Raw genomic sequence first — 27133 nt, forward strand, 5'->3', positions numbered from 1 at the left:
TTTACAATAAAAGTACGGACAAAACAGGCACAGGAATCTATTCCGTCCAGTTTTTTGAAGTCTATTAAAAATGCCATGACAGCTGTAATTGCTTTCCCTGGACATGAAGGCTGTGTTGTCAGCGTTTTAACTCATTTCTCTTCAATCATCCAGTTGTTTTGATTGGACTCAATTTATTTCGAAAAGAAAATGAGTTTATTTTGTGACATAATTTATCTGATGCTTTAGTCTTCATAGTTTTTAGAAAAGTTTGGAGCAATATATTTATTAGCACATTGTGCAACGTGGGGGTTAGTGAAATTCCGGAAACGAGGCTGGTAATTAAAAACCCTAATTGACAATATTTTTACCCCTGGAGTTACACAATGTTTTTCATCACACTTGCGAAGAAAAAAACTACATTTTAAAAGAAATAATTCTTCTTCTAGAAATATCTCATTTACATTCAGCCCCTCCCGGTGCCCCTCGCGCTGCCGGAAATAATTCCCTAAATACTGCTGCAGCAGGATCGAGAGGAGTGTGTGTTTACATACTGCCCTATCACTCACTTAGCTTTCAACTTTCGGCAATGGCAGACGTCGAAATAATTACAGCGACCACGCTGTATCTTATTGCGATATGAGATTATGTTTGATATTTAAAAGGATATCGAATACAAAAAAAGAAAGTTCGTCGTAGACGAATGAGGATGGTTAGATATCCATCGTAATAGAACTTATTGCTCCATTCCGGCATTTTTGCCGATCTTAAAAAAACGAACAACACACGTCTTTCTCCTCCAGGCGCTCGGCGAGTAATGAGCGACGGAGGAGAATGTGAACACGCACTGCCGCTCGCGCTGCCGGTCCTTTGACATCCGCACAAAAATCTGCCATTTTGGGGAGCGCCGCGCCGGGCAGCGCGAGTGGCAATGGCAGTGGCATGAGAAGTATCGTGTTTAGTTTACACACTCATCCTGCCCACTTCCCTGCTCACTTCGTCTGAATGTAAACGAGATATTAAATACGGTGACATATCAAACATTCGTCCGCGATATTGTCATTTCTTGACCGGTTAGGCATCGAAGGCACACCTTTATTCGGCATGCAGCCACGATTAACATTTTTGTAAATTTTATTATTCTAATTAAATGTTTTTAAACATGAACAAAAATATTAAATTATTAACGCCAGTATTTTAAAAATAAATCTTATTGGCGCTACTTGGTTTGTTTAAATTAGTGGCACAATTAAAAATAATATAACCTTTTTAGGGTTCCTTACCCAAAGGGTAAAACAGGACCCTATTACTAAGACTCCGCTGTCCGTCCGTTCGTCCGTCCGTCTGTCACCAGGCTGTATCTCATGAACCGTGATAGCTAGACAGTTGAAATTTTCACAGATGATGTATTTCTGTTTTTTCACAATCCGTTACTCTTGCAGGAACAATATAGGCCTTTGTCCTTCAGTACACCTGCATGAAATAAAAAATTTTTCGGGCAATCGTGATAAAAAATATGAACCAAGACAAATACCACCAGAGATGCTGGCATCTCTGTGCTAAGTATTTGTTTTATTTCATATTATAAGGGCATTAAAATAAAACAGGATTTCCGCGCATGAAAGTAAATTTGTAAAACCTTTCCGAAAAGACATACCAGGCAACTTACTTATGTGAAATCGTGAAAGAAAACATAATAACACACTCGTTAATAATCACGTACGACAGCAGTGTCTTTACTTTCGGGTTTTTAATTAAAATGTTCGAGGGAAACGTTCTTAATAATACAGGAAGACGGTTATGAGACTTATGAGTTCATTCCGATTGTGCAGCGCGGTAAATGATTAAATTTATACACCGTTAAATATGTCATCATCTTCGTTATACTTGCCGGATCGCAACGTTTCTACTTCCACAGATAGTGTTTCAACCCTGTTAAGTTCGAGTTAAGATTCCAAATTACAAACTTGAACGCCATCTAAATGTAAATTCTTCGTCGATTATGGCGGATATTTATTTGATCTTATGCTAATCTTCTAATCTCATTCCTATTCATGGCTCCTTGTGAACTGGGATGTCTTTAATACTGTTCGATTTGCTTTTGATAATTGTAATTACTAAACGTATTAAGTTGACAGCTCAAATAATGCATTATTTTCTCAGTTTAGACGACAATTAAGTAATATAAGAAGTCTTTGTGGTATATGTATGAATACTTTATACCTATTTATATTTTTAAATAAAAGAGCATCGTGATAATTAACATGTATTTTCTACATCCATTGCAAGTGTCACAGATACAACACAGTTTTACTTACGAGTAGATTAAGATTATGATAAATAATCCAGGTATAATTCCTGTGCCATGTTTTAACAGGTTATGTTTGACAAACGTACAAAAATACTTTATTTTTGACGACCGGTTTGGCCTAGTGGGTAGTGACCCTGCCTACGAAGCTGATGGTCCCGGGTTCAAATCCTGGTAAGGGCATTTATTTGTGTGATGAGCATGGATATTTGTTCCTAAGTCATGGGTGTTTTCTATGTATTTAAGTATTTATAACTATTTATATATTATATATATCGTTGTCTAAGTACCCTCAACACAAGCCTTATTGAGCTTACTGTGGGACTTAGTCAATTTGTGTAATAATGTCCTATAATATTTATTTATTATTATTATTTATTTATAAGTTTGTATATTTGTTTGTTGTTTGTCTGTCTGTCTGGGATAGTGACCCTGCCTATGAAGCCGATGGTCCCGGGTTCGAATCCCGGTAAGAGAATTTATTTGTGTGATGAGCACAGATATTTGTTCCTGAGTCATGGATGTTTCCTATGTATTTAAGTATGTATATATTATATTTATTTATTTTATTTACATGGAGAACCAACAGCTATAACTATGCTAATAACAACATAAATATCAACATAAATATTAACATTTATATCGTTCGATATATATATGGGTAGTTACCCACAACACAAGCCTTATTGAGCTTAATTTGTACTTAGAGAATTTCAGATAGCTAACAAGCTTGTGTATGATCGCGCGGGTCGCGCCATTATAATCAGTGGCATTATTTATTTATTTAATCTTTATTGCACAATACATGAAGGTACAAATGGCGGACTTAATGCCTTAAGGCATTCTCTACCAGTCAACCAATGGGTTAAACCAGAAAGATTAAGTAGGTGCAGTGTCTTTTAAAGTAAACGAATTTGTAACCGAATGTATATATTAATATAAACTATATATTGATAAACTTACACATACACTTAATACAAATAAACATACATATATTAATACATACATTATTATACCAAGTGTGAATCATTAAGTTGATGAAGAAGAAAGTTTGTCAAGGAAATACTTGCGCAACATGCGCTTGAATGTGAATTTGGTCTGCGCTTGTCTGATAGGGAGTGGGAGAACGTTTACGTAGCATTATTAAGCCTCTGCAAGTATGAGCAAAAATTGCAAAAAAAATGCACCGATATTTTTCGGCAGTATGTTTTCTGTACGTTTGAAGTTACTCTGAGTAGGTGACTGGAAAGTTTCTTGTCCAATTTTTAACTTTGATACACATTATGTAGGCTAATTCGATCGCGCCTTTGACATCAAACAGATATTTGAATAAGATTGAAATCATATCAGTTAGCTATCATTCGCGAGTTGCTTTCGCTTTGACTTGTCCGTACATCTATTAGTGCGAGCGAGCCGGTCGCGCTTTTTTTAATGAATCAGTAACAGAACCCTTTTTTAGATTAATTTAGAATAGGGTTGTTTCCAATTTTTTGAAACGCTTGTATTACGTTCTATATTAACTAAAAGTTGCCCTAAAATTCAACTTTTATACTAAAAACGGCTTTAAATATGTTAAATTAACAAAATATATTTTGGCAGATGCTTTCGCGCCCAAAACGCTCTTTGAAAATTGTGTGACATCACAGTTTACGGTTTGACACATAACTACATACACACGTAGAAGATACGAACTGTCAACTGACATTTGTCATTTGTTGTTTATCGCCTAACTGTCAACAGTGTCAATCCGAGAGTTGTGACGTCATCAGAATCTTCAAAGACGTTTCGAGTTTGGTCACGTGACGTGTGCCAAAAGATATTTTAAATTCAATATTTACAAAAATATGGTCATTACAGGTCCCCTAAAAGTAGTTTAACATGTTCTTATAATCCAAAAGAATTTATTGGGATACAATTCTGCCCTAAGATTTGTAGATGGAAACAACCCTATTAGTTTAGTTCTAAGAAGTATTTGTTTGAAACAAATTATATCTCACAAACTGTTTCCCAGGAACAAACAAAATACACGATGCGGCTAATAATAAAGAAGATAGCGGACACGGACGAGGGTGACTACTTCTGTCACGCCGAGAACGCGTTTGGGAAGACCCTGCGACCGGTCTCAGTGCGACTGAGGCCCACCACGCCACATCATAACGTTACGGAGTGCTGTACTCAGGTAAGACGAGAAAGACTTAGAAACAGGGGGCCTAGTCAAGTTGACAATTGTAAATCGGCAAACGACAAAGAAAACATGAATTGGGATGACAGATGCTACATACGAAGTCACGTGGCTATTTTCATATTGGCGTTTTATATCTACGATTGTCCTTTTGGCTAGGCCCCCGGGTGTTTTTGGTATGAAGCCCTTGATCCTTGATGTCACAGGGCTTAAGAAAATATCCGATTTTCTGCCTTTTCTGGTTGATTGTACTCGACATTGAGAGCAAATTACAAAAAGGAGTGTACAGGTTTTTAAAGGGTCGGCAACGCGCATGTAACACCCCTGTAGTGGCAGACATCCATATGCTACGGTGACTGGTTACCATTGGGCGAGCTGTATGCTTATTTGCCACGGACGTGGTGTAAAATATCTCCCAATCCTAACAAAACTTAAAGAGATTTGTGTAACTAAATTCGCGATAGACCAGGTTTTAAATGTTTTAAAATGTGTTCAAAACGCGAAAGTTTTAAATGTTATATTTCTTCAAACTGACAACACGTCACTTTGAGGCATTTAACTACAGTGCCATCTATGTTAAGCTTCGTGCAATAACCCTTTGGACGCACGCCATCGTGAACCATGTTGGAATACACGAAGGTTAAGAGGAAGTTGTAGGTGCCCGGATCAACTGACGTCTTTGGCGGTCAGAGTTTTAAACATTACCTTTCGATACAGATGAACGTATCATCGGCGTGTATCGACGCGTGCAGTTTCCACCTTGATATGGATAACATTATGGACCGTCCAGAATGCATGAATGACTTCGACAAGCTCATGAAGTGCGCGGCTGACGGATCAGGTAAGCTCAGTGATTCGAAGAACCCCAGTACGACAGCACGGGACTTAAACGTGAACAGTTAAAGCAGCAGGGGTTCCCAAATTGTGCGCCGCAGCGCACTGGTGTGCCGTTGACAGTAAAGAGGGGCGCCGTGAGGCAATCCTCCTCACCATGTACCCATCTATTTCGAATAGCCTATGCAGCTAGGTTGGGGCGCTGAGATTCCATTTTAAAGTGCGCCGCATACTGAAAATGACTGGAAACCCTTGAGTTTACCCTATATTGAACGTCAAACTCATCAGAATACGGCCGTGTTTAAAACTTTCATAACTTCAGTTAAGCAAGCAGATTGCTATCGCAAGATTCTGTTTGCATATAACATCAGAACGTTAATATAGATGTAGCGACTTTAGCATTTCGTGTTTCAAATTGCAAAGCTTGCAACCTCTTTTTAATGTTGACGAATTTTCTTAATTGCCTTTCATAAGTTTATCTATTATTCAATTGAATTTGCGCAGATCACCGCAGCTGCTGCGCGTCCTGGGGCGTCCCTCGTAACTGTCTAGAACTATGCCGCGGGGGCACCGTCGCACGTTCATGTGCGCTCCAGCACGCGCGTCGCGCGTTAGCGTGCTTCCGCGACTCCGGCGCAAGGCTGCCTGGCCCGCCGCGCAGCTTGAAGGCGCACGCCGCGCCTACACCACACGCTGTACTCCTAAGGTACGTTAGAGAACTAATTTCAACATAAAACTTAATAACTTTTGCAGCATCATGATCTTAAAATTGTGCCGCGAAGGCCTTGTCGCAACTGTTTAAAGTTGTTCAGCATCTATGAATAAGTTAGTTATGATATTTTTTTCTCTGAACTGCAGCTGGTCACATAATATTTCATAAGTTTACAAGATTCGAGGATCTTGTTGGTTCAAGCGGCGGGTGAACCGCTAGACCCATCTTAGCTCTGACGAAAATCGCTTTTATTTCAATAAAAACTTCATTATTTCTCTCTTAAGCTCCTTTTTCCAGCTGCCATGGCATTAGGCATTTTTATCTTCTGATGATTTACATCGGAGAATAAGAGGTTCTAATAATTGAATACATTTTGAAACATACATAGGAAATTTCATATACCTAGAAAATTCGACTCATGCCGACGTGACCCGGGTGGCAAAGGGGCTTAGGCATCTGCGGCGATAGGTAGCTGCCAGCAGAGGGACGCTGGTTCGATTCTAGCCCTGTGAACTAGAGGCTTTGGTCACTTTTTCTTCGTATATAACATTTATCTCGGCTTATACTAATTTATGTCTTTTTGTCTAGCTGGGAGCCACCAGCGAAGAATCCTCAGACAGTCTACCTGTACCGCGTGTTCTGGCGCGCGTACGGCGCCAAAGTGCCAGAGAAGCTTGACACCAGCGAGACTAGCGTTGTGCTCACAGGACTGCAGGACGATGTTCGATACGAGTGTGTCGTCAAAGCTGCAAATGAGGCTGGTAAGTGTACTTTAATGTGTATTGTGGCGCGCGTACGGCGCCAAAGTACCAGAAAATACCAAGAAAACCAGCGAAACTAGCGTAGGTAGGTATATGGTAGGGCTACTACTAATATATATTTAAAGTGTAGATATCTATCCTGTATGAAATTTTGTAATACACGCAAATATAACAAAAGTTGTCTCATTTGTATACAATACTTTTTCTACGAGTAATTTTTCTATAAAACCTAAATAATTAATGAAAATTGGTAAGTAACTCAGTGGACAAAATGTAAACATAAACGCGCGACTACCGCCCCGCGCCCGTTTAGTCTTTTCTATTGGGGCGTGGCGGCACGTGATTGGTCATTTTTAGGGTTCCGTACCCTAAGGGTCAAACGGGACCCTATTACTGAGACTCCGCTTTCCGTCCGTCCGTCCGTCCGTCTGTCACCAGGCTGTATCTCATGAACCGTGATAGTTACTCTACTATTTCTGTTGCCGCTATAACAAGAAATACTAAAAACAGAATAAAATAAATATTTCTTTCCAATCTCGAGGTTCTCATCCAATCACCAAAGTTAAGCAACGTCGGGCGGGGTCAGTACTTGGATGGGTGACCGTTTTAATAGATAATGGTTACGGAAACCTTCCTGTGCGAGTCCAACTCGCACTTGGCAGGTTTTTTTTTAACCTTTTGAACACCACGCCTATCGTACGCGGCGCGTTATCGTGAACCTTGTCGGTACGCATGAAGGTTGATATTGGGCTGTAGGCGCGCGCGTCATATGACGTCTTTGGCGGTCAAAAGGTTAATAATCTTATAGTTGAGTGGGAGCTCATACATGAAAAGTACGGAATTATAGTTTGGTATACGAAATCATAATAAAACCATTACATTCGACGAGTAGAAAATTAAATTATATGACCATTTAGGGGTTCGATCTCTGCCTTTCTTTAACCGTCCTCACCATTTCCAGGCACCTCATCCCTCAGCCAGTCCATAATGTTCACTACGGCGGGCCAGGAGACGGGCGCGGCGGCCGCGCCGGTGGCCGCGGGCGGCGCGGCCACCGCCGTCGGTGTGGCTGTCGCCTGCTTGCTTGTGGCGGCCATATTGGCTGCCGCTGCCCTGTATTATAGACATAGGAAGGTGAGTTATCGCTTATGTACAGATAGTCGGACATGTATCACGTGGATAACAGCGTCGTCTGATTAATGTCTATCGAGTTACAAGGAGTTTCTCAGATTTAGAAATGAGGAAAAGGATTTCTGGTAGAAGCGATGGCCGTTGGAGCCAACAATTGTTTATTTCTGATAATTATTCACATGAATACAGTTATTACTGACCTACACACTACTTAGACACAATACGTTTCCCATGGTGGAGAGATTGACAGTCTTAAATATCTAGTAAACAATAATGGTACTGTAACATGTTTAAACGAAATTATAAGGTACAGTCGCCATCATATATATCAGAGTGGCCAAGGTGCTCACGTATATCTGAACACGCTTCTGTGGTCAAGGCATTAGATTATTTGTTCAGATATTTTTGAGTACCTTGGGCGCTCCGATATAGCTGACAGATACTGTACATTATTATTAGAGAACTGAACAAAATTTTTGACCCTTGTTTTGGTTAAATTTCTCCTGTATGTATGTATGTATAAACTCTTTAAAGTACAAAACACAAAACATAAATATGGCACAGCATAGGCAGAACAAAGGCGAAGTTACCCTTTAAGGGATTTCTTCCAGTTAACCTTGTCACGGGACTTAAAATATTTTTCCTATTTCAGAATCTTAGGCTAAAGGCCCAGGGTGGCGTTGCGTTCGAAAATCCGAGCTACCTCAGGGAACCAGCGCCGATTCCTGACACCACCATTATCAACGTAAGTAATCAATTATAACTTATCTACAGATACTATTCCATTGTTTTTTTTATATTGTTGTGTGTTGACGATTCTTATTGGGACATATTATTTGTGTTCTTTTATTAATTTATCGTTTTTATTTTTATTGTTCTCGTATTTTCGTAACTTTTGCCATTGTAAATTTATATTTTGGATTTTGTAAGTATTTACCTACTTACTGTTATTCTAATTGTATTGACAATCCTTATTGGAGCTATAATTTTATTTCATTAGTATTGTTATTATTTTCATTTTTATTTTATTTTGACGATCATGATAGAAATTCTTATATTTTTGACATCAATGCAAATTTTGTTATGTAATTGTATTTCATGAAATAAATCATCTAATCTAATCTAAATCATCTAATCTAAAAGAGAACTTATAGTCTACTCATTTCTCATAAATAAAAGATGAGAATGCATTCATTATGAGAAAAAGCTAGAAGCTATATATTTATGTACTTGGAAAACGTAAATAGAATGTTCTTTCCTCAAGCACTTGTAAGAGTTTAAACTTGTTAACGTAAAGATTTTCGTTACCTAATGTTTCTTTGGCTTCCCTTCCTGAAGTGATACCAAAAGATGAAATTCATTTCTTTTCCTGTCCAAATATGCGTTCAATATTATAAATAATATGAGAAACTTTTATTTCTTTACATTTGATTGAGCTTCTTGGGGGTCCTTTTATAGAGCCCTATTTTCTACAATAGGTACTTACAGTAAAAGTCTGACGTTTTGTAACAGGGCTCAGTACCAAACGGGAACGCCAATGGCGGAAACGGCGTTGTTAACGGCAACGGGGTTTCAATGAGCACGGCGTGGCGGCAAGAGACACTGCAGAACCCAAGCACCGCCACACAGCGGGAGGTCGATCCCACGCTGTATGAGGAGCTGAAGTTAGGTTAGTACAAGTCCTTCCTTCAAAAGTGCGTCAATGAGCAACGGCATTGTCAAAGAGCACGACGTAGTAGCAAGGGACGCGGCAGAATCCAAACACCGTCTTACAATGGAAGGTGAATCCTACGCTGCATGAGCAGCTGAAGTTAGGTATTTCCTTCAAAAGTGCGTCAATGAACCACGGCGTTGATAACGGCAACGGGGATTTCCATGAGTACGGTGCCGTGGCAGGAAACGCTACAAAATCCCGTCCCGCAATACAGCGTGAAGGCGATCCAACACTCTATGAGGAGTTGAAGTTAGGTTAATACAAATCCTGGTTTCAAGGGTGTATTTAGTGATGAACGCGGTTTGGTAGTGAGAAACGCTGCAGAATCCAAGCACCGTTACACAGCGGGAGGTGGATCCTACGCTGATAGAGGAGCTGGAGTTAGGTCAGTGTAAATCTGTTACTTACTGATTAATGTGTCAGAAACAGTGACAAAATAAGTGCTCCTTAGAACACCAAGAGCAGATCAACTTTGCCTTCTTACTTAGACAACGCCAGGCTGGACGTTATTGATACCCTTTTACCAGCGGTTTGTTAATTAATCTAGCGGCGTTAATGTAATTTTAATTTTGAACTATTATTAAAATAATATTATAACGTATTTAATCTCCAGGTCAAGACGGCGCGGGCTTCAAGCGCCTGAAGCCATAGCCGGCGGCGCGCGGGGCATCTCCGCTGCGCTCCCCGCGGCTCTCCGCGCGGGTCGCGCCGCGGTACTAGCTCCGCGACCCGCACGCGACCGGGACATGTGTCCAGATAAATACAACTGTGTAACTAAAATACCAACGGTATATACGGCGAGGCGTGCACGCCTTAAGATCTCATGTACTTGAGAAATTTGAACGATGGCTCTCGTGGCCGACTGGTCTCCTGCTGCTGAAGATGCCACACTGTGGGATGATGCCCTTCTTGTGGTTGGTCATAAGAATTTTCTGATTTTCGATGATAACTTTTTACTTCCCTAAGGAAAATATATGAAATCTTGTAAGAATCTTGGGAATCTGTTCAGGAGTCTAGCCAAGATGACAATGGTCCGCTGAGAAACGAAACGCTGTCTGTCTCTTTCGTTTCGCGCTTCGTTTCATTTTCTGCAAATTTTAAATTAAATTAACACTGAAAAGCAGAAAATTCTCATGTCCAACCACAAGTATGGCGTCGTTCTACAGTGTGCTGATTGAAGAAGACCTCTGTCTTCGTTTCTTAAGTATTTGACATCTATTTTCAATTTTATATCAATAGGAAAGCTTCGTAGAGTGAGGCGCTCCGTAGTCCAAAAGTCATATTTTACGAGTATGCAGTCCGAAAGTCACCTGTGTGGTTTTATTAAACGCAAATTACATAAGAAAAGTTATACTTTTCTAATATAACATACGATCATTGGACGAGGTGACTATCGAGAGAAAAGAACGGACGTGTTTGATTAAAGAACTACGGGCGACGGACTTGTAATGTTGTCGTCTCGCTCGCTCACATACACTTAACGCTGCAACCATTTTAACCTTAGATTTACGTTTTGATTCCACCAAATATTAATATTTAGAAGGTTGTGAATCTGAGAGGAGCCAGCGAGCGACCCAAATATAATATATAAAGATTTTAAACATAGTTTGTGAATGAATCTCAATAACTATAGAAGTAATGATGGATCTAATTGTATATATCTTTACATATATAAAGAGAGACGAATTAAATATGTACAGTAGTAATATTTTAATACAATATGGAGTTGGAAAAAAACCTTAAAAAAACGTTACCAAGGCGGTGTAGATAATAAAAAGTAATTTTAATCTTAAGTCATATTTGTGGTATACTTGATGTGATTTAAACCAAAAAGCAAGTAACTTCAAAACGACGATTGTAAATATCCCTGACAATGTTTACTAAAAAAACATTGAATATAAATTTAGTATAAAAAAACCACGGAACAAGAAATACTAGTGTATACACTCATGAAATAGAAATACCATCGTGTTGCTACGGGCTATATGAAACTCGTCAGTTTATTTCGAGTGATTTTATCTCGCAAAATGATTTTATGTTTTAAGGGTACAATCGGAAAATTAGGTTTAAAACACCTTAACTTTGGACATTTCCAAAGCAGACATGTGACCCTAATTTCTATGTAAGTATATTTCTACTACTATACTATGGAATGTCTTTTCCTTATACCTAGTATTTATTGTTACAAAAGTATTTTAATAAACTTGATTAGACCACGTAGCTTGAGTTGGAGTAAAGTTTAATGAAAATAGATCACTTTATAAAAAAATGTGCCTTCAAACAATTTATAAAGTAGTGTTAATATAGACGACCGAAATGTGTGCTATACTGGATACTTAAATCAAAGTAATTTTGGACATAAATAATTTATTTTTATTTAAGTAAAGAACAAGTTTAAAAAAAACAGTCCTCTACTAATTGTACGGTTAAACCATGAACGCATAAAAAGTGTATCTTTTTTAAACAGTTTTTCCAACGTAGCATACAGATTTCATGCAGCTAGTTAGGGCAGATAATTTAATTTAAAAGTCTTTTTAATTCTATAATACGGTATATAGTAATTAAATACAGACACTATGAACAATATGAATATCCAGTATAGTAAAGCAATCGAGTTTTAGAGATAGTTGACCTTTTCGGCCTCTGATTTTTGTACCTATCCTATTGTAAATAAAAGTCATTTTCAAAATTTTATACAGTTTCCTTGTATCTATACGGTTATTCACACAGAGGCATAAGAATATTTGAAGGGCTTAAAAAGTAAAATCTGTTGTAGTTAGGTGATAGAACAAACGGTACCTACACTACTTGTTGGTTTCAAAACAGCATATCAATTGTAAGGCCTATTTTTTAATCTCCTGCGGAAGTTTTACTAATTATAACCGTGTTTTATTTCAAGTTTATCAAGAAAATATATATGATTTTTTAATTTATTAATTTATTTTTATTTTTAATATTTTAATATGTATGACAGTTTTTGTTTAAATACACGCTAATTACATAATTATTATTTAATTATAATAACAATGTGGCATCTATAGTTGTGTTAGATTATTGTTTGTCATTTGTTACGTGTAATTATGTTTATTCTCAAGATATGAACGTATTTTGTTACTTTATAAATATTTGTTGCTTTATATCTCTGTTTTTATGCATTTTTCTTTTAAAATGTACTTTCTGCTCAGTATATATAGTATGGTATATATTGACATATGTTTGCTCTGGCGCAGCAATGTGATTACGAGTATATAGAACACCTTATTCTAATAATTTTAGACGAAGACGGATGTGACTAGATTTGTAAATATCAAATAAAAAAGCCAAATATAAATTGTGGTGCTTTCATTTAATTCCTTTTTAGGGTTCTGTAGTCAACTGGGAACCCTTATAGTTTCGCCATGTCCGTCTGTCTGTCTGTCCGAGGCTTTTCTCCGTGGTCGTTAGTGCTAGAAAGCTGAAGTTTGACATGGATATATAAATCAATAAAGCCGACAAAGTCGTAGAATAAAATCTTTTTTTCAGTGTAGGTACCTTCCCTGCACGTAAAGTGGGGGTGACCCTACAGTGTGGGATATCGTTTGAAAGGTCTTTCAAAACTAATAGGGGTCTTCAACAAACATTTTTTGATAAAGTGTATATATTCAGAGATAATCGCTCCGAAAGTAAAAAAAGTGTCCCCCCCCCCTCCCCCCTCTAACTTTTGAACCATAGGTCAAAAAAATATGAAAAAAATCGTGGAACTAGAACTTAAGAAAGACATTAAATGAAAACTATAGCGGACATGATCAGTTTAGCTGTTTTTGAGTTATCGCAAAAAGTTTCCCCTTCATAGTAAAAAGAGGTACTATCAACAGTTCATCCCTTGGGTAATAATCTACTATACTTCAAGCTCCAGTTTAGCTTATTGTGACGGAAGTAACTACGGAACCCTACTCTGAGCATGGCCCGATATGCTCTTGGCCGATTTTTAAATACTAAATTAAGAGGGAAGTTATAACACGTGGTTGTCCATACAAAAAGAGAAAACGTTTTTCCACTTCTAAATATTTTCCATTCTCTATGATTTTGTAGTATGATATTGACACAATGAAAAACTAGATTTATAGGTTTTCCTTTTTTTTAATAATTCAAAACATTTTTTTTTTAAAGCGAAACCTATAAACCTAGAATATATTATGCTAAAGCTATCGACATCAAAATCAAAGTGATTTGTTAAGATTTAGTTAGTGGAAACCGTTTTCTCTCGAAATGGAATTTCATGGAAATATAACCGTTTTTTCGTTAGATTCGAAAAGCAATTCTTCCCTCTTACCAAATTCACATTGACTGCCAGCTACCCCCTAGGCGGGTTCTGTGTTCGTGGGCACTTTTCGCTACATACGGTTTTTCCTATGTTATCGGCTACTCGACTTTCCTATATTATAACATACTAGCTATAGTTCGTGCCATCCACGATGACGCGCAGATTTGTCAAATCTAACCTTTAATAACATGACCATACGAATCAAAGCAAGCGTCTTACGAATTAGATGTATTGTTTAGACATTATGAATTGCAATAAGTCTAAATCTTCTTCCTCGCGTTGTCCCGGCATTTTGCCATGGCTCATGGGAGCCTGGGGTCCGCTTGACAACTAATCCCAAGATTTATGGCGTAGGCACTAATTTTTACGAAAGCGACTGCCATCTGCCCTTCCAACCCAGAGGGTAAACTAGGCCTTGTTGGGATTAGTCCGGTTTCCTCACGATGTTTTCCTTCACCGAAAAGCGGCTGGTAAATATCAAATGATATTTCGTACATAAGTTCCGAAAAACTCATTGGTACGAGCCGGGGTTTGAACCCGCGACCTCCGGATTGCAGGTCGCACGCTCTTACCGCTAGGCCACCAGCGCTTCACCGCAATAAGTCTAAATATAGGTTTATATTCAAATTTCGTCAAGTGAACGAAAATTAGAACTGGATGGAAACTAGCGCAATGACTCTACGAGAACCCATAATCTTACAAAATCAACGGCCACTTATTTTAATGTCAGGCATCTGAAAAGACCATAAAAGAAAATTCCGTTGGAACCCATCTGGTCTTACAAGAGACAGCATTCGCTAGGATCCGCACAGATAATAGAGATAACAGAAGATTGTCTTCACTCGTAAGATTTTTCTTTGCTGGCGAAACAGAGATACTGAGCTTTTGAAAAATGGACCTTGCACTAAAAACTCTACAGAAATCGCCATTTTTACCAAACTCTGCTGACAAACAAATTAGGTAAAAACTTTAAAATTTGCATGTCACTGTGTGACAAGGTAGCTTGGCTCAGTTAACAATAAACTGCAACATCCTATGTATACCCTATCTTTCGCAAATAAATAACTTATGACTTATGACTAAACTTGTATAAATATTCTGTTTACACACAATTTCCTCCTGCTTATAACCTACGTAAAAGTCGGTAAAAATATTTGAATATACCAAGTAAGAACCCCGATAGCATAGCTAATACGTCTGCTTATCTTTTTCAAAATTTTTGATAAGTATGAAATATTACTTATTCATTGACCTAGGTCAAACTTTGAAGAAACTTTGAAATTCTATTGATTCATTTTCATGCTCTGATAAAACCAGTTTGAATTTGGCATTTATTAGGTGAAATGCGGAATTCTATATATTTATTTATTGAATGAGCTTTCCAATGGTTATGGTTAAAGAAATATAATTTGCACCGATCTCTCGAACAACTTGCATCAAATCGGTGAAAACTACATTTCGTCAACTATATACCAGTTGTTATGTGGCAGTATTTTACATGTGTTACCTATATCGTCTTCGTGGTTTATATTTTGTAACGCACAACGCACCGCACGACTTGAAGGTAAACCTCTGCTTTAACATACTCTGTGCAAGAACCCGCGAGAATTAGAGATTACGCATTTTACCGTCGGTAATTTCAGAAATTACCGTTTTGGGGTAATATTGTGCAGTAATATTAAGCCCCCGAAATTAATAACTGGAGTCGAGAAGACCCGGCAAAGGGGGTGATTTAATCTTAATGGAATAGGAGGAACAAGATTTTTACGTTAATATGCAAAACGGTTATGATGTTTAAAGATAATGAGGTTTTCTCTAGCTGTTGCGATTTATATAGATGTCGGGAGGAGAGTTGAGGTGCATGATCATTGATTACACAATTGCATAGAGTATGTAATAATTGCAAAATTGGATTGAATGACCGCTTGAGATAATGTTATTTAAGTTTTTCCCCTCTGCCAAAGCACATGCCCAACTGGGCATCGCCCAAAAAGAGATCGAGGTGTGCAAGATTTGTCTTTGACTTGTGTCATTTTCTATGCATTTTTGTCGTCATTACAGATTGCATTTCGTATGTAAGGAGTGAGAAGTGCGAGTGTGCACGTTTCCTTCCGCAAAATTGGCACAATTTGTACGGAAGATATCGCTTGGGCTCCTCCATTCCGACGTGTTGCTCGAAGGGAAGCCGGTGTTGTTGGAAAGATTTAGGTGTACCTGGTTCAAACACATTTTCGAAAAAGGTCACTTCTGTGGACACGTTACGGTTACGACATGGGTACCATATATCATGTTTTTCGAGTTTCAAGTAAAAAGGTTCCTTGTAAGGGTGAAGGCTTTTGATTCATTTTGCGATATCTACAGTACCTACTCGTACTTACAGACGCGGGCGACTTACGTAAAAAAAGTAGTTTTTTTCATTTTTCATATTCGTTGTATGACAGGAACACAATTAAATGTACGTTAAAATAATGTTCCTAATAAAATTTGGCTACTTTTTCTACTTTCAACTTATTTTCTCTAATTACGAGTACCTATGATAAAAACAATTGCTTGGGATTCAGAGTAAAAATAAGATAAATTGATACCTACAGAACATACATGCTTAATAAACAAATGTAGAAACTTTTTAGTTTTTTCTTGGAAACCTGACCTAGTTAGTAAGATGTTATGAGCCACGTTTCTAGCTACTAGATTACACAATCATTTCATTGCGCACTTTGTCAGAGGCAATTTCTCTCTAGTTTTCCTCGAGTAATAAAATTCTTCGTTATCCAAGCATTTTCTCAAGAACCTTGTCTCCCCAACCGAGAGGATACTAAATGTTTTTAAAGCCTAACAAATGTGACGACTTTGCTTTGACAGGGGGGCTTTCCTTACAGACATTGCGATATTAAATTGGGAACGGAGTTGGCGGCAGAATCGGTATTTATTACATTTCATTTTCTTTTTTCCCGGTACCCGTAGAAAAACCAGATAACTAGCGACGTGATATGTGTAATTTTTTTATGGTTAGGTACTATAGAAATATTAATATTGTTTTTACTTGCTTGGAAAAGATCTCCGCGGGAGTTACGGAACTTACGGATTGTGAAAAAAAAGCTATAGGTATCTCCAGAAGGATATATAATTATTTTTTTAATTGTATTACCAATTCATATGATCCAAATGAGTTTTAATTTTAAAATACTGACATGTATCATTAATTTTTTTGTTTAAGTAAAAAAATATTTAATTTGTTTCATTTAATAGCGATTTAAAATATGTTTACAGAAACTTCAATCGTGGCTGAATGCCGGATAGGTCTGTGCCATCGATACCTAACCTGTCAAAGAATGATATGGCGGACGATCTCATGTATAGGGCGACAGTTGAGTTTAGTATGAAAATTTTGATTCCAATGAAATTCCGCATTATGGCGCGTGATCATATATTACTGGTCAGGCTTTACAATAGTATTATACGTATAATTTATACGTGGACCCATTAATATTAAAGCGCATTTCAGAATCTACTTTGCAATTAAATAATCAGCAGTTGTAAGAATGGTGGCCATTAATAATGTTTGAATAATAGATACCAATAGGCTTTAAGCCTAAACTTAATTACCGCATGGATGCCTAGTACTATGTATTTAATTATAAGCTCAGCATTAATAATTAATACATTATTATGACGGCGGCTTTTTAAACGCTGTTATTCTGAAAAAAAAAACGCTAATTTGGAAATAACATTAACTACAGACTAATCTTCCAAAAAATAATCAAAATATACAATACATATATCCATTATCCATGTTTATCGAGAACATTTCAATGGGCGCGTAAAGCCAGGAAATTAGAAAGGAAAAAGTATATAGCGCGCTCCCAAAACTTGCGACGGAAGGTTTGATGATTGCGCGGGTTTTGACGTTTTACCTCAAGAACTCTGAAAGTATACTTCTGATTAAAATGTCGCTGCTCAAATCCCTCGGCTAGATCACTACTATTTTATAGTGGAATTGGAAATAAATAAAAATAAGACATTATTACGTGATTTTCTTTCTATCGAGCCGTGAATTTTTTCATCGCATATCCGCCCTACTAAGCGAAATAGCGCTCTTAAAGGAAAATTAATTGCTAATTTACTTTCTATAGCTGAAAATTCTATTTTCAAAATCATTTGTTATTGAGATAGCGTTATTTGGCTTAGGAGGGCCATTGCCCTTCATTAAAACGTGTACAAATTCAAAATAAAACCTTTAATTTGGCTTATTAAATACATGGTTACTTTTATTTCTAATAAATATTTGATGGTTTCCATCGCATACTTAATCGCGACTATCGCGAGCAATCATATAAAAAAATAGAACAAATTTTTAAACAGGACGCTCTAGTTACATTCGCTTTTCACATAAACAACATGTATCCATGGGCTTATAATGCCGCCTACAAATACACAGACATGTGTTGAACTTAAGACAATCAGTCAAACAATCAAAATCGCGTACACTTTGGTAAAGAAACGCGGCGTTTACTGCCACAAGTGAGTCGCCTACATAAACTCACGTGCATGTTAATATTAAATAGAAAACGCATAATGCCGTATTACATTGATATTTAATTAATGAATAAGCTTTTAAAAGTTTCGAGTGCAAGCTTCGAGTACAAATATAAGTTCGCACTTTAAATGCTTCTATTAAAATCGCGGCATCGTTGAAAGAAGGTACAGTCATTTAAAAACGTAGTTTTTGGATTTATTCAGTAGGTATTATATATACTGGAAATACGGCCAGCCTTCTAGGTACCTTGAACGGCGATTTGGGCCAAATTTTTTATCTTTAGTGTAAGTAGTAAGTTTTATTATGTTTGTTTATTTATTTGTTATTGTAAAGTAATTTCAATGATATCATTAATATGGTGGGTAACTATACAAAATTAAAGGTATCCCCGTTGATACAATTACATACATTATATCATCAACTTCCTCGCGTTGTCCCGGCATTTTGCCACGGCTCATGGGAGCCTGTGGCCCGCTTTGCAACTAATCCCCGAAGTTGGCGTAGGCGCTAGTTTTTACGAAAGCGACTGCCATCTGACATCTGACCTTTCAACCCAAAGAGTAAACTAGGCCTTATTGCTATTAGTCTAGTTTCCTCACGATGTTTTCCTTCACAGAAAAGCTACAGGTAAATATCAAATGATATTTCGTACATAAGTTCCGAAGAACTCATTGGTACGAGCCGGGGTTTGATTGAACCCGCGACCTCGGAGATTTAAAGTCACACGCTCTTACCGCTAGCCCTCCAGCGCTTCTTTAATTACATACATTATAACACTACTAAAAATATTATATAAGTACTAAAAATAATTAACATGATATATTTATTTTTGTTAACAACTGTAGGTACCTAATCATTAAAATAAATGTTCCTTAGATTACCCAGAACAAACGATACAATAAACAAACAAGATACGATAATTGTTGAAGAATTTACACCAAAAAACATCTTGCGAAAAATTATCAAATCAGAAATCAACCCTAAGCAACGTTTCGTAAAGAAACGAAGGCAAACATAATTCGCGAAAAGTTTTTTGGTAAAGACGTCATGAAAAACGTGCTAAGCTGTAATTTTATAAACGAGTCCAACAAAGGCTTAAAAATTATATTGCGTTCCATTGAATGAAATTTCTTCCCTTAATAGGGTTGAGAAATCCGGGACCTGAGTACAATAAATTTCTTGCCACTTGACCAACAACTTTAACTTTCTTACTTTAAGGTTTATTTTCGTTTGGAAGTCGTTTAAATGATGATATTTCTTTCATAAAGCATAACTTGTAAGCAAAAACGTTGTAAAAGTTTGATAAAGTGCTTCGCAAGCAATTATACAATTCGTTAATTATGAAAGAGATCCGCGGGCTTTCACCTGCTTATAGCCTTTATTATGAAAGGAAAATATACCTGTTACTGGGTACATTGAATAGAAATTTCTTGTAATGATGACAGTTTAATTTTATGGAAGCTATAGACGTAATCATCTAGAATAAAAAATCTTACAAGTTAAAACGAGTAATTCTATATTTATATATTTCGGGGATAAATAAATAAATAAATAAATATTAATCTATTTATTGACAATAACAATATACATAATGGATATATACAGATGAATACTATAACTAGCTTATATCTAAAAGAGGCCCTTGAGGCATTGTACCAAGGATGCTGGCGGCATTTCCTCGTTGTATCGCAATACTGATACGTTGTGCGAGGAAGCCGCCAGCTCTTCGGTCACCAGTTACGTCAACCAGACGTTTCGCGATTTCTCCAAAAAACTTGTGCGCGCTGGGACCCCATGGACCTAGAGTTTCAACGCCAAAAGGTACAAAATGGTACTCTCTACCGAGGCTCTTATATTTATTACGTTTCAAAATTTCGGCGCTTTCCGCCGCTGCGCCCGCTTTTACATTAGTCCGTTGGAGGTGGGACGGTGCCAGTGTGTCTACGCAGGTAGCATCCCACACTAACATCCGTCCCAAGCTCCAAGGAACCAAGGACACCCCATCAGGCCTCTTGCCATCATCCCTGATAATGCCAGTTGGCTCAAGAAGAGCAGGCACATTGATGGTGGCAAGAGATCGACGGATTATGTCATTAAGCGACGCATGTCTTGAAAAACGACCTGCACTTTTTTGACAAGATAATCCGTGGTGTCCCAGTCGGTCCACGTCCGTGCCACAAGAGCATATATGTGGCGTACATACCGAAACCCCGAGTCGCAAACCAGTCGCCAGTCTTAGGGAGGTCGGATCCAAGAAAGTACCAGTATTAGGTGAAGGATGGGCATGTAGCCAGTAGCCGGCTTCCCGGGATCCGACCGCCAAAAGTCTCGCGTGATCTGGACCCGTACAGTTGTTTAGAAGAGTATTGTAAGTTAAATCACAGTAAATATTATCCCAGCTCCTTTGTGATTTTGGGTTGTCTGGAAATTGTTTGTATAAATAAATAAATATTATAGGACATTATTACACAAATTTACTAAGTCCCACAGTAAGCTCAATAAGGCTTGTGTTGAGGGTACTTAGACAACGATATATATAATATATAAATACTTAAATACATACAAAACACCCATGACTCAGGAACAAATATCCATGCTCATCACACAAATACATGCCCTTACCAGGATTTGAACCCGGGACCATCAGCTTCGTAGGCAGGGTCACTACCCACTAGGCCAAACCGGTCGTCTAATTCTTGATGAAATTTAGTGTATTTAGTGAAATGTAGTGTATTTGTTGGTTTTTGGGGGCGAAAACTCGATCTAGCTAGGTCTTATCTCTGGAAAAAACGCGCATTTTTGAGTTTACCGAGCAAAGCTTGGTCTGCCAGATGTTAGGACAAGTCTACACACCCCACACCAACTACCTTGTCCCACAGTAAGCTCAATAATTAAAGTCTATTACAGACTATAGAAAAAGTGTCAGGTAGGGCAACAACGTTTTTCATGGCTTTGTAAGCCAATACGGGAGCGGCAAACACGCCCACAAACCTGGCTGCTGTAATGTGCCCGTGGCGAACAGATGTTGCTTTGATGACGCTTGGCTTGCTTAGTTGCAAGTGTTTTAAACCAAGCATCATCGTGAATTATACGCCCGTTAAACACCAGTTTGCACCACTTGTCTCTGTCCTCGGCCAGCTTCTCCCATTTGTGAACTGGTATGTTGCAGGCGTGTATGAATAGAATAGAATAGCCCCAACTATCGTAAGCTTTTCTGCTTTAGCAGCGCAAAGAGGCTGGGCAGCTGAGCAAACTCAAGCACCCTCGTGACCCTGTCCTTTCCTTCCAGTGTATGTTCAAAATATTCTGGATGCAACGCATGTGGAAAGCGTTAAGACGACGTTCGTGCTTGGCATACGATATCCAGGTCTCAGTCCCGTACAAGAGTATGCTCAGGAACTCTGGATGCATGTTTGATACACGACCATCTTGGTTTTCCTGGATAGATGTGTATTTAGCCATACTCTTGTACTCAACTTCCCAAACATCGTCGCCGCTTTTCCGATCCGAGCGTCGATTTCTGAATCCGGTGAGAGATAGCTTGTCACTGTCGACTCGAGGTAGCAAAACTTGTCGACTGACTCAGCGGGGCGCCATCCAACAGGATTGTCGGTATTTCCGCACACCCTTGACTTGAGCCAGCATGACAGTTTTTCGGGGATTTATGGACATAGAGAAAAGAGCACAGGCACGTAAAACATGTCCATAATGGTCTGAAACTCAAGCTGCGATGTAGTGATGAAGGCTGAGTCGTCGGCAAACAGCAAATTGTCAACGAATATAACACTTATACAGTATGTGTATTTAGTTACCTGCAATAATTTAAGGGGTGAATATATGGTCATATTGCACAACTTTTACTATGGGATAATAAGACCAATCCCGAAATCGAGAAAAAAAATTTACGCTCCCATAGTAAATATCAAGGTCAGACTGCTAAAATGTATGAAACATCCAAAAATAACTATTTGCGATTTCGTGGTTGGTCCAATAGTAAAAGTTGCTCAGTAGGACCTATATTTTCACCCCGTAAATGATTGCAGTTAACTAAATAAACATCTTGTATTTATAGAAAACATGCAATCCAAATACTTATGAAAACACATAAATAAATTCCCTTATTCGAAACCCTCCTGCTGCGTAGGTAGAGGCTGTTAATAAACATAGTAGAATATAATAAAATAGCGCAGCGAATAGAATTTTAATTGCATCGTTGCAGCAGAGGGGAAATGGGCGATATCACCTTCACATTTCACACTGCTGCAGTCGGAAACCGAACCTTTATGTTCGGCAAAATTATACCCCACACCCAATACAGGTTTTTTACTGCATTTTTATTACTTAAGCGTAACATTTTGCAATAAATATCACACATAAACACAGTAGTTACGTTACGAGTAGTGATAATAAACTTCCTAAAAATGTGACAAACATTTAACAGTACTTTCAAATTTGTGCTAAACTTCCTAAAAATGTCTACAAACATTTTCCGTGATTTCATATAAAAATGAATTGTCATATTAGAGACCATCATTCGACGCGAAAGGTTCAGTTGTTTTTTTTTTTGTACAACGAGAGAAACCGATTTAACAATAGCAAAATCCACAGAAGTAATAGTATGCGCAAAACTGAAAATGAGCCTTCTGTTTTAGCTTTTAGCAATGTTGGCGACTCTGCAGAAGTTCGGGCTCCACCACCATGACCTGCCGACGATGCTGTGGAACGCGGATGTCCTGCTGCGCGTCATGGCTCTAGATGTCGACGGCAGGAACAATAAACGTTAAAATTTTCTTCTACCATCTTTTTTCTTCTTAACGTTTCTCGGTTGCATGAAAGAGATTGCCATCTGACCTTCCAACGTAGCGGGGAACCAGGCCTTATGGGTTTTTTATTAATTAATGCGGTTTCCTCACAATGTTTTCATGCACCGAAAAGCGAATGCTCTGAAACAAGTGACATTTCATACATACTTAGCTAAGTTCCAAGAAACTCGACGCGGTACGAGCAAGAGCTCCCTCCGCAACTTTTGGTTTGAAAGCAATATGCTGGACTTTTCTTCTACCACCATTAATACCATGACTACCATTCCCTAACTAATTAGATCACCATGTCTCATTACAAAAGTGAACGATCCAGGTACATATATATCACGTTTTACTTATTTTAGACACTTATCCGTATTGACCTTATTCACATTTTTTGTCAGGAATCCCAATAATACTATACTTGACATCAGCTATAGTCTTGGTGCTATACTTCTACACGTATCACCTGTCGATGTACTGGTATATCTTCTGGCGAGGAGGCGGTGATATGCTCTTCATCATACTGCTGGTTTCGCTGTCTATCAGCAGCTCTATCGGCGTTGTGAAGCTTCTTTACATGTATTTTAATGGGTGAGAACTTTGAGACCAATCAATAAGCAGAAGCAACTCAAGGATCCATATTCAGCCAATAAGAGATACCTGGCCTGATCAGCCAGATAAATTTAGGCATAAAGAAAAGAAACACCATTGCTATGTCTATTATTTAAGGTGTAAATATAAATAACAGAAGTAATACAATTATTTTTACCTTTTTTGAAGTTTGAAAGATAGAATACGCAGTTACTTACTTTAATATAAAATTACAGCAAAAAAAAACAATAAGTTCACACTACCTCTATTTTTAGCACGAAGTTAAAGAAACTCGTATTAGAATACCTCGAGTGTGATGCTGCATTGGCCCCTGATAGTCGGATGTTCAGAAATGTTAACGCAACTCTCAGAAGCGTAAAAAAACGAGCCATTATCTTTTGGATGATCATTATTGGTAATGGTGTCGTATATGTGGGCGTTCCACTTCTCAAGCCAGGGCGGCATTTGACTGAAGATGAGCAAATTCTTCTGGGTAAGATCTACATCATCTATTTTTATTGGAAATCTGCTAAATTATATCTAAAATATAACACTCCGTAGTCCAACTTCACTTCAATGACCAATTGAAGTTGAGTTTAAGGATTAGAAATGTAGTTTCACTTCTCAAGACCAGGCAGGTGTCGCAACTTCTACCTACTCGATAATATATTCTGCTGTTTCTTGTGGTGATAGGTTAGATGTCAGGATAACACATTCTGGTGACGTGAGATTTCTTGTTACATAGGAAAAAAATATTTCTTCGAAATTTCATGATTAGTTTGTTCCAAATCCAAAATTGTTTACAGCTGCTCTTCTTTACTGCAGTATCCTTAACCTGAATATCATTTAATTCCAAATAAGTAGTGTTTCACCATAAAGTTTTTGAAGTAAAACAAGGTCGCTTCGCAGAATACGTTTTAATTTTAAACAATTATGCAACAAAAATATGACACTTGTCCATTGGCGAACCTTTTGCCCTACAAGGTCACTTCACAGAATACGTTTTAATTTTAAACAATTATGCAGCAAAAATATAACATAAATTAAACATTATTAAGGTGATCCCTGCTCTCCGCATAAAAGTTATTGAAATATAGAAAAATAAAAAAATCGGGTGAAAAAAAAAGGCTGAGGAAAAAAAATGTATAAATGGGGCGAATGAAATGGAGTGATAGTTGAAAAAAAAACCTAACCGTAACCGTACTTGGCTAAAATAATTTTCAAATATTTCCAGGTCTAGAGCCGATGTATGAATCCCCAAACTTCGAGCTGGCTAACATAGCTCTGTTCGCCGGAGTCTTTCTTACCGTCTACGCGCCGGCCAATATCACCGGGTTCATCATCATCATCGTCGGCTACTCCGAAGCGCAAATGCTGGCTCTCAGCCAAGAGTTACTTCATCTTTGGGACGATGCGCATACTCACTATAAACAGATCCAGTCTCATTCTACAGACGATCCAGATTGCTCTAACGGTATTTCCAGAGAACTTGAGGCTATAAAAAAGAACAAACTGCGTATGGTTAATATTTATGTCAAAAATCGTTTAGTGAGCATTATGAAAAGCCACGCAACTAATATAAGCCTTATCAATCAAGTCGAAAGCATCTTCAAAAGCGCTATAGCTGTAGAATTCGCTCTGCTATCCTGTGGACTTATAGCTGAGTTGTTAGGAGGTTTAGAGAACACGTACATAGAGGTGCCTTTTGCGTTGGTGCAAGTGTCTATGGATTGTATTACGGGCCAGAGGCTGATGGACGCGAGTAAGGCGTTTGAAGACGCGGTGTATGCTTGTAAATGGGAGCACTTTGATGTGAGGAACAGGAAGTTGGTGATGCTGATGTTGCAGAACGCGCAGAAGACGTTGCGTCTGTCGGCAGGAGGACTGGCAAGCCTTAGTTACACGTCGCTCATGTCGGTGATCAAGTCGATATACTCGGCGTATACTGCACTACGGTCTACTATGAATAAATAGGACATTTATGAGTATTGAATTTAATGATGTTAGAATATGAAGTAACACAAAATTAGGCGCTACAGATGTGAATAGTGTATTTAGCATAATTTAAAAAGAAAGAGACTTTATAGAGCGTCGTGATACTTCGTCAGCGTGGAATGATGATGATTGGTAAAAATCCTATTTCCTTCTCCGGACCTCAAACTTCCTCAAAGTCATATAGGACCATAAGCAACCATGTATGGAGCCGAGTCCAAAAACCAACAGAGATGAGAGTTAGGTCATAAGATAGGTATTTTTATTTCGTTTCGTTCTATGGGCACCAAGCGGAATTCCATTGCAGGACTAAAATATTGGCACTTTAGTCAAAATGTCGTCACCCTTATTACCTAGGCAATAGAGTTCAGGTAAGTAAATAAGTTTCTGCAAAACTTGATTATTTCAGTTCTGCAATGGAATTCAACTTGGTGTCTACATAATGAAATATAGTACATTGATAAAAATACCTATTATATGAGGCATCCTTTCATCTATATCGAGTCAACAGTTTAAGCGTGCCGAGGTAACATACAGACAGGCGGATAAACAAACAGAATTGTTCCGCATTTATGTATTAGTTGAGATTCAGAAGCTTCCCAAAACCGATATTTCTAAAGAAAGTTATGGTGGGTACTGTATGATGAAAAAGAACATTAATAAAACCATCATAGGAAATAAATGTTATTTTATTTCACATCTCTCCCGATTTTGTCCTTAAACCGGTTAATAATAAAACCTAGAGGCAATTCTCATTTAACAATTGTTATTGTTTTGATCTTGTCATAACAATAACAATAATAATTTTGTTGTTGTTGTTTTGGTCGTATCATAATACGACCTTGTCAATCGACGGTGAAAATTGTTATACAGAGAACATAGAGTGCGTAGAAGTAGTAGCGGGTATGCCTAATTAGAATAATTTTAGTGGAGAAGGACATGCATAATTAGGATAGTCTTAGCGGAGAAGGACATACCTAAATAGGATAGTTTTAGCGGAGAAGGACATACATAAATAGGATACTTTTAGCGGAGAAGGACATACCTAAATAGGATAGTTTTAGCGGAGAAGGACATACCTAAATAGGATATTTTTAGCGGAGAAGGACATACCTAAATAGGATAGTTTTAGCGGAGAAGGATATGCCTAAATAGGATAGTTTTAGCGGAGAAGGACATACCTAATTAGGATAGTTATATCATATAAAAATCATCATCCTATGCTGATGAAGTTGCGTGCTAAAGCTAGTTATTAACCGAGAGGGCCAAAATGTTGACGTTACA

The 27133-nt window shown here is 37.9% G+C and overlaps 2 protein-coding genes across 6 annotated transcripts in view; both read left to right on the plus strand.

Moving 5' to 3' along the window:
- LOC133526385 (Ig-like and fibronectin type-III domain-containing protein 1) overlaps positions 1-12952 on the plus strand; it is a 330345-nt gene extending 317393 nt beyond the window's left edge. For all 3 annotated transcript variants that reach the window (XM_061862992.1, XM_061862991.1, XM_061862993.1), the window contains exons 23-30: positions 4299-4466; positions 5187-5310; positions 5808-6009; positions 6604-6776; positions 7738-7910; positions 8560-8652; positions 9420-9576; positions 10235-12952. In XM_061862992.1, the coding sequence (XP_061718976.1) occupies positions 4299-4466; positions 5187-5310; positions 5808-6009; positions 6604-6776; positions 7738-7910; positions 8560-8652; positions 9420-9576; positions 10235-10272 (1128 nt within the window). In that variant the 3' untranslated portion in view covers positions 10273-12952. The remainder of the gene's footprint in view (positions 1-4298; positions 4467-5186; positions 5311-5807; positions 6010-6603; positions 6777-7737; positions 7911-8559; positions 8653-9419; positions 9577-10234) is intronic.
- A 138-nt stretch (positions 12953-13090) lies between these two features.
- On the plus strand, positions 13091-26651 carry LOC133526396 (uncharacterized). Of its 3 annotated transcripts, none has more exons than XM_061863010.1 (5): positions 13091-18745; positions 23114-23240; positions 23668-23857; positions 24133-24350; positions 25092-26651. In XM_061863010.1, exons 2-5 carry the CDS (start codon positions 23123-23125, stop codon positions 25829-25831), a joined length of 1266 nt encoding a protein of 421 aa, XP_061718994.1. In that variant the 5' UTR covers positions 13091-18745; positions 23114-23122; the 3' UTR covers positions 25832-26651. The 3 variants fall into 3 exon arrangements, with proteins under 3 accessions (XP_061718994.1, XP_061718995.1, XP_061718993.1); XM_061863011.1 differs by lacking the exon at positions 13091-18745 and adding an exon at positions 21199-22779; XM_061863009.1 differs by lacking the exon at positions 13091-18745 and adding an exon at positions 22840-23007.
- Positions 26652-27133: the final 482 nt, after the last annotated feature.

This window comes from Cydia pomonella, chromosome 16 (genome assembly GCF_033807575.1).
Source record: "Cydia pomonella isolate Wapato2018A chromosome 16, ilCydPomo1, whole genome shotgun sequence".
Lineage (NCBI taxonomy): Eukaryota > Metazoa > Arthropoda > Insecta > Lepidoptera > Tortricidae > Cydia > Cydia pomonella.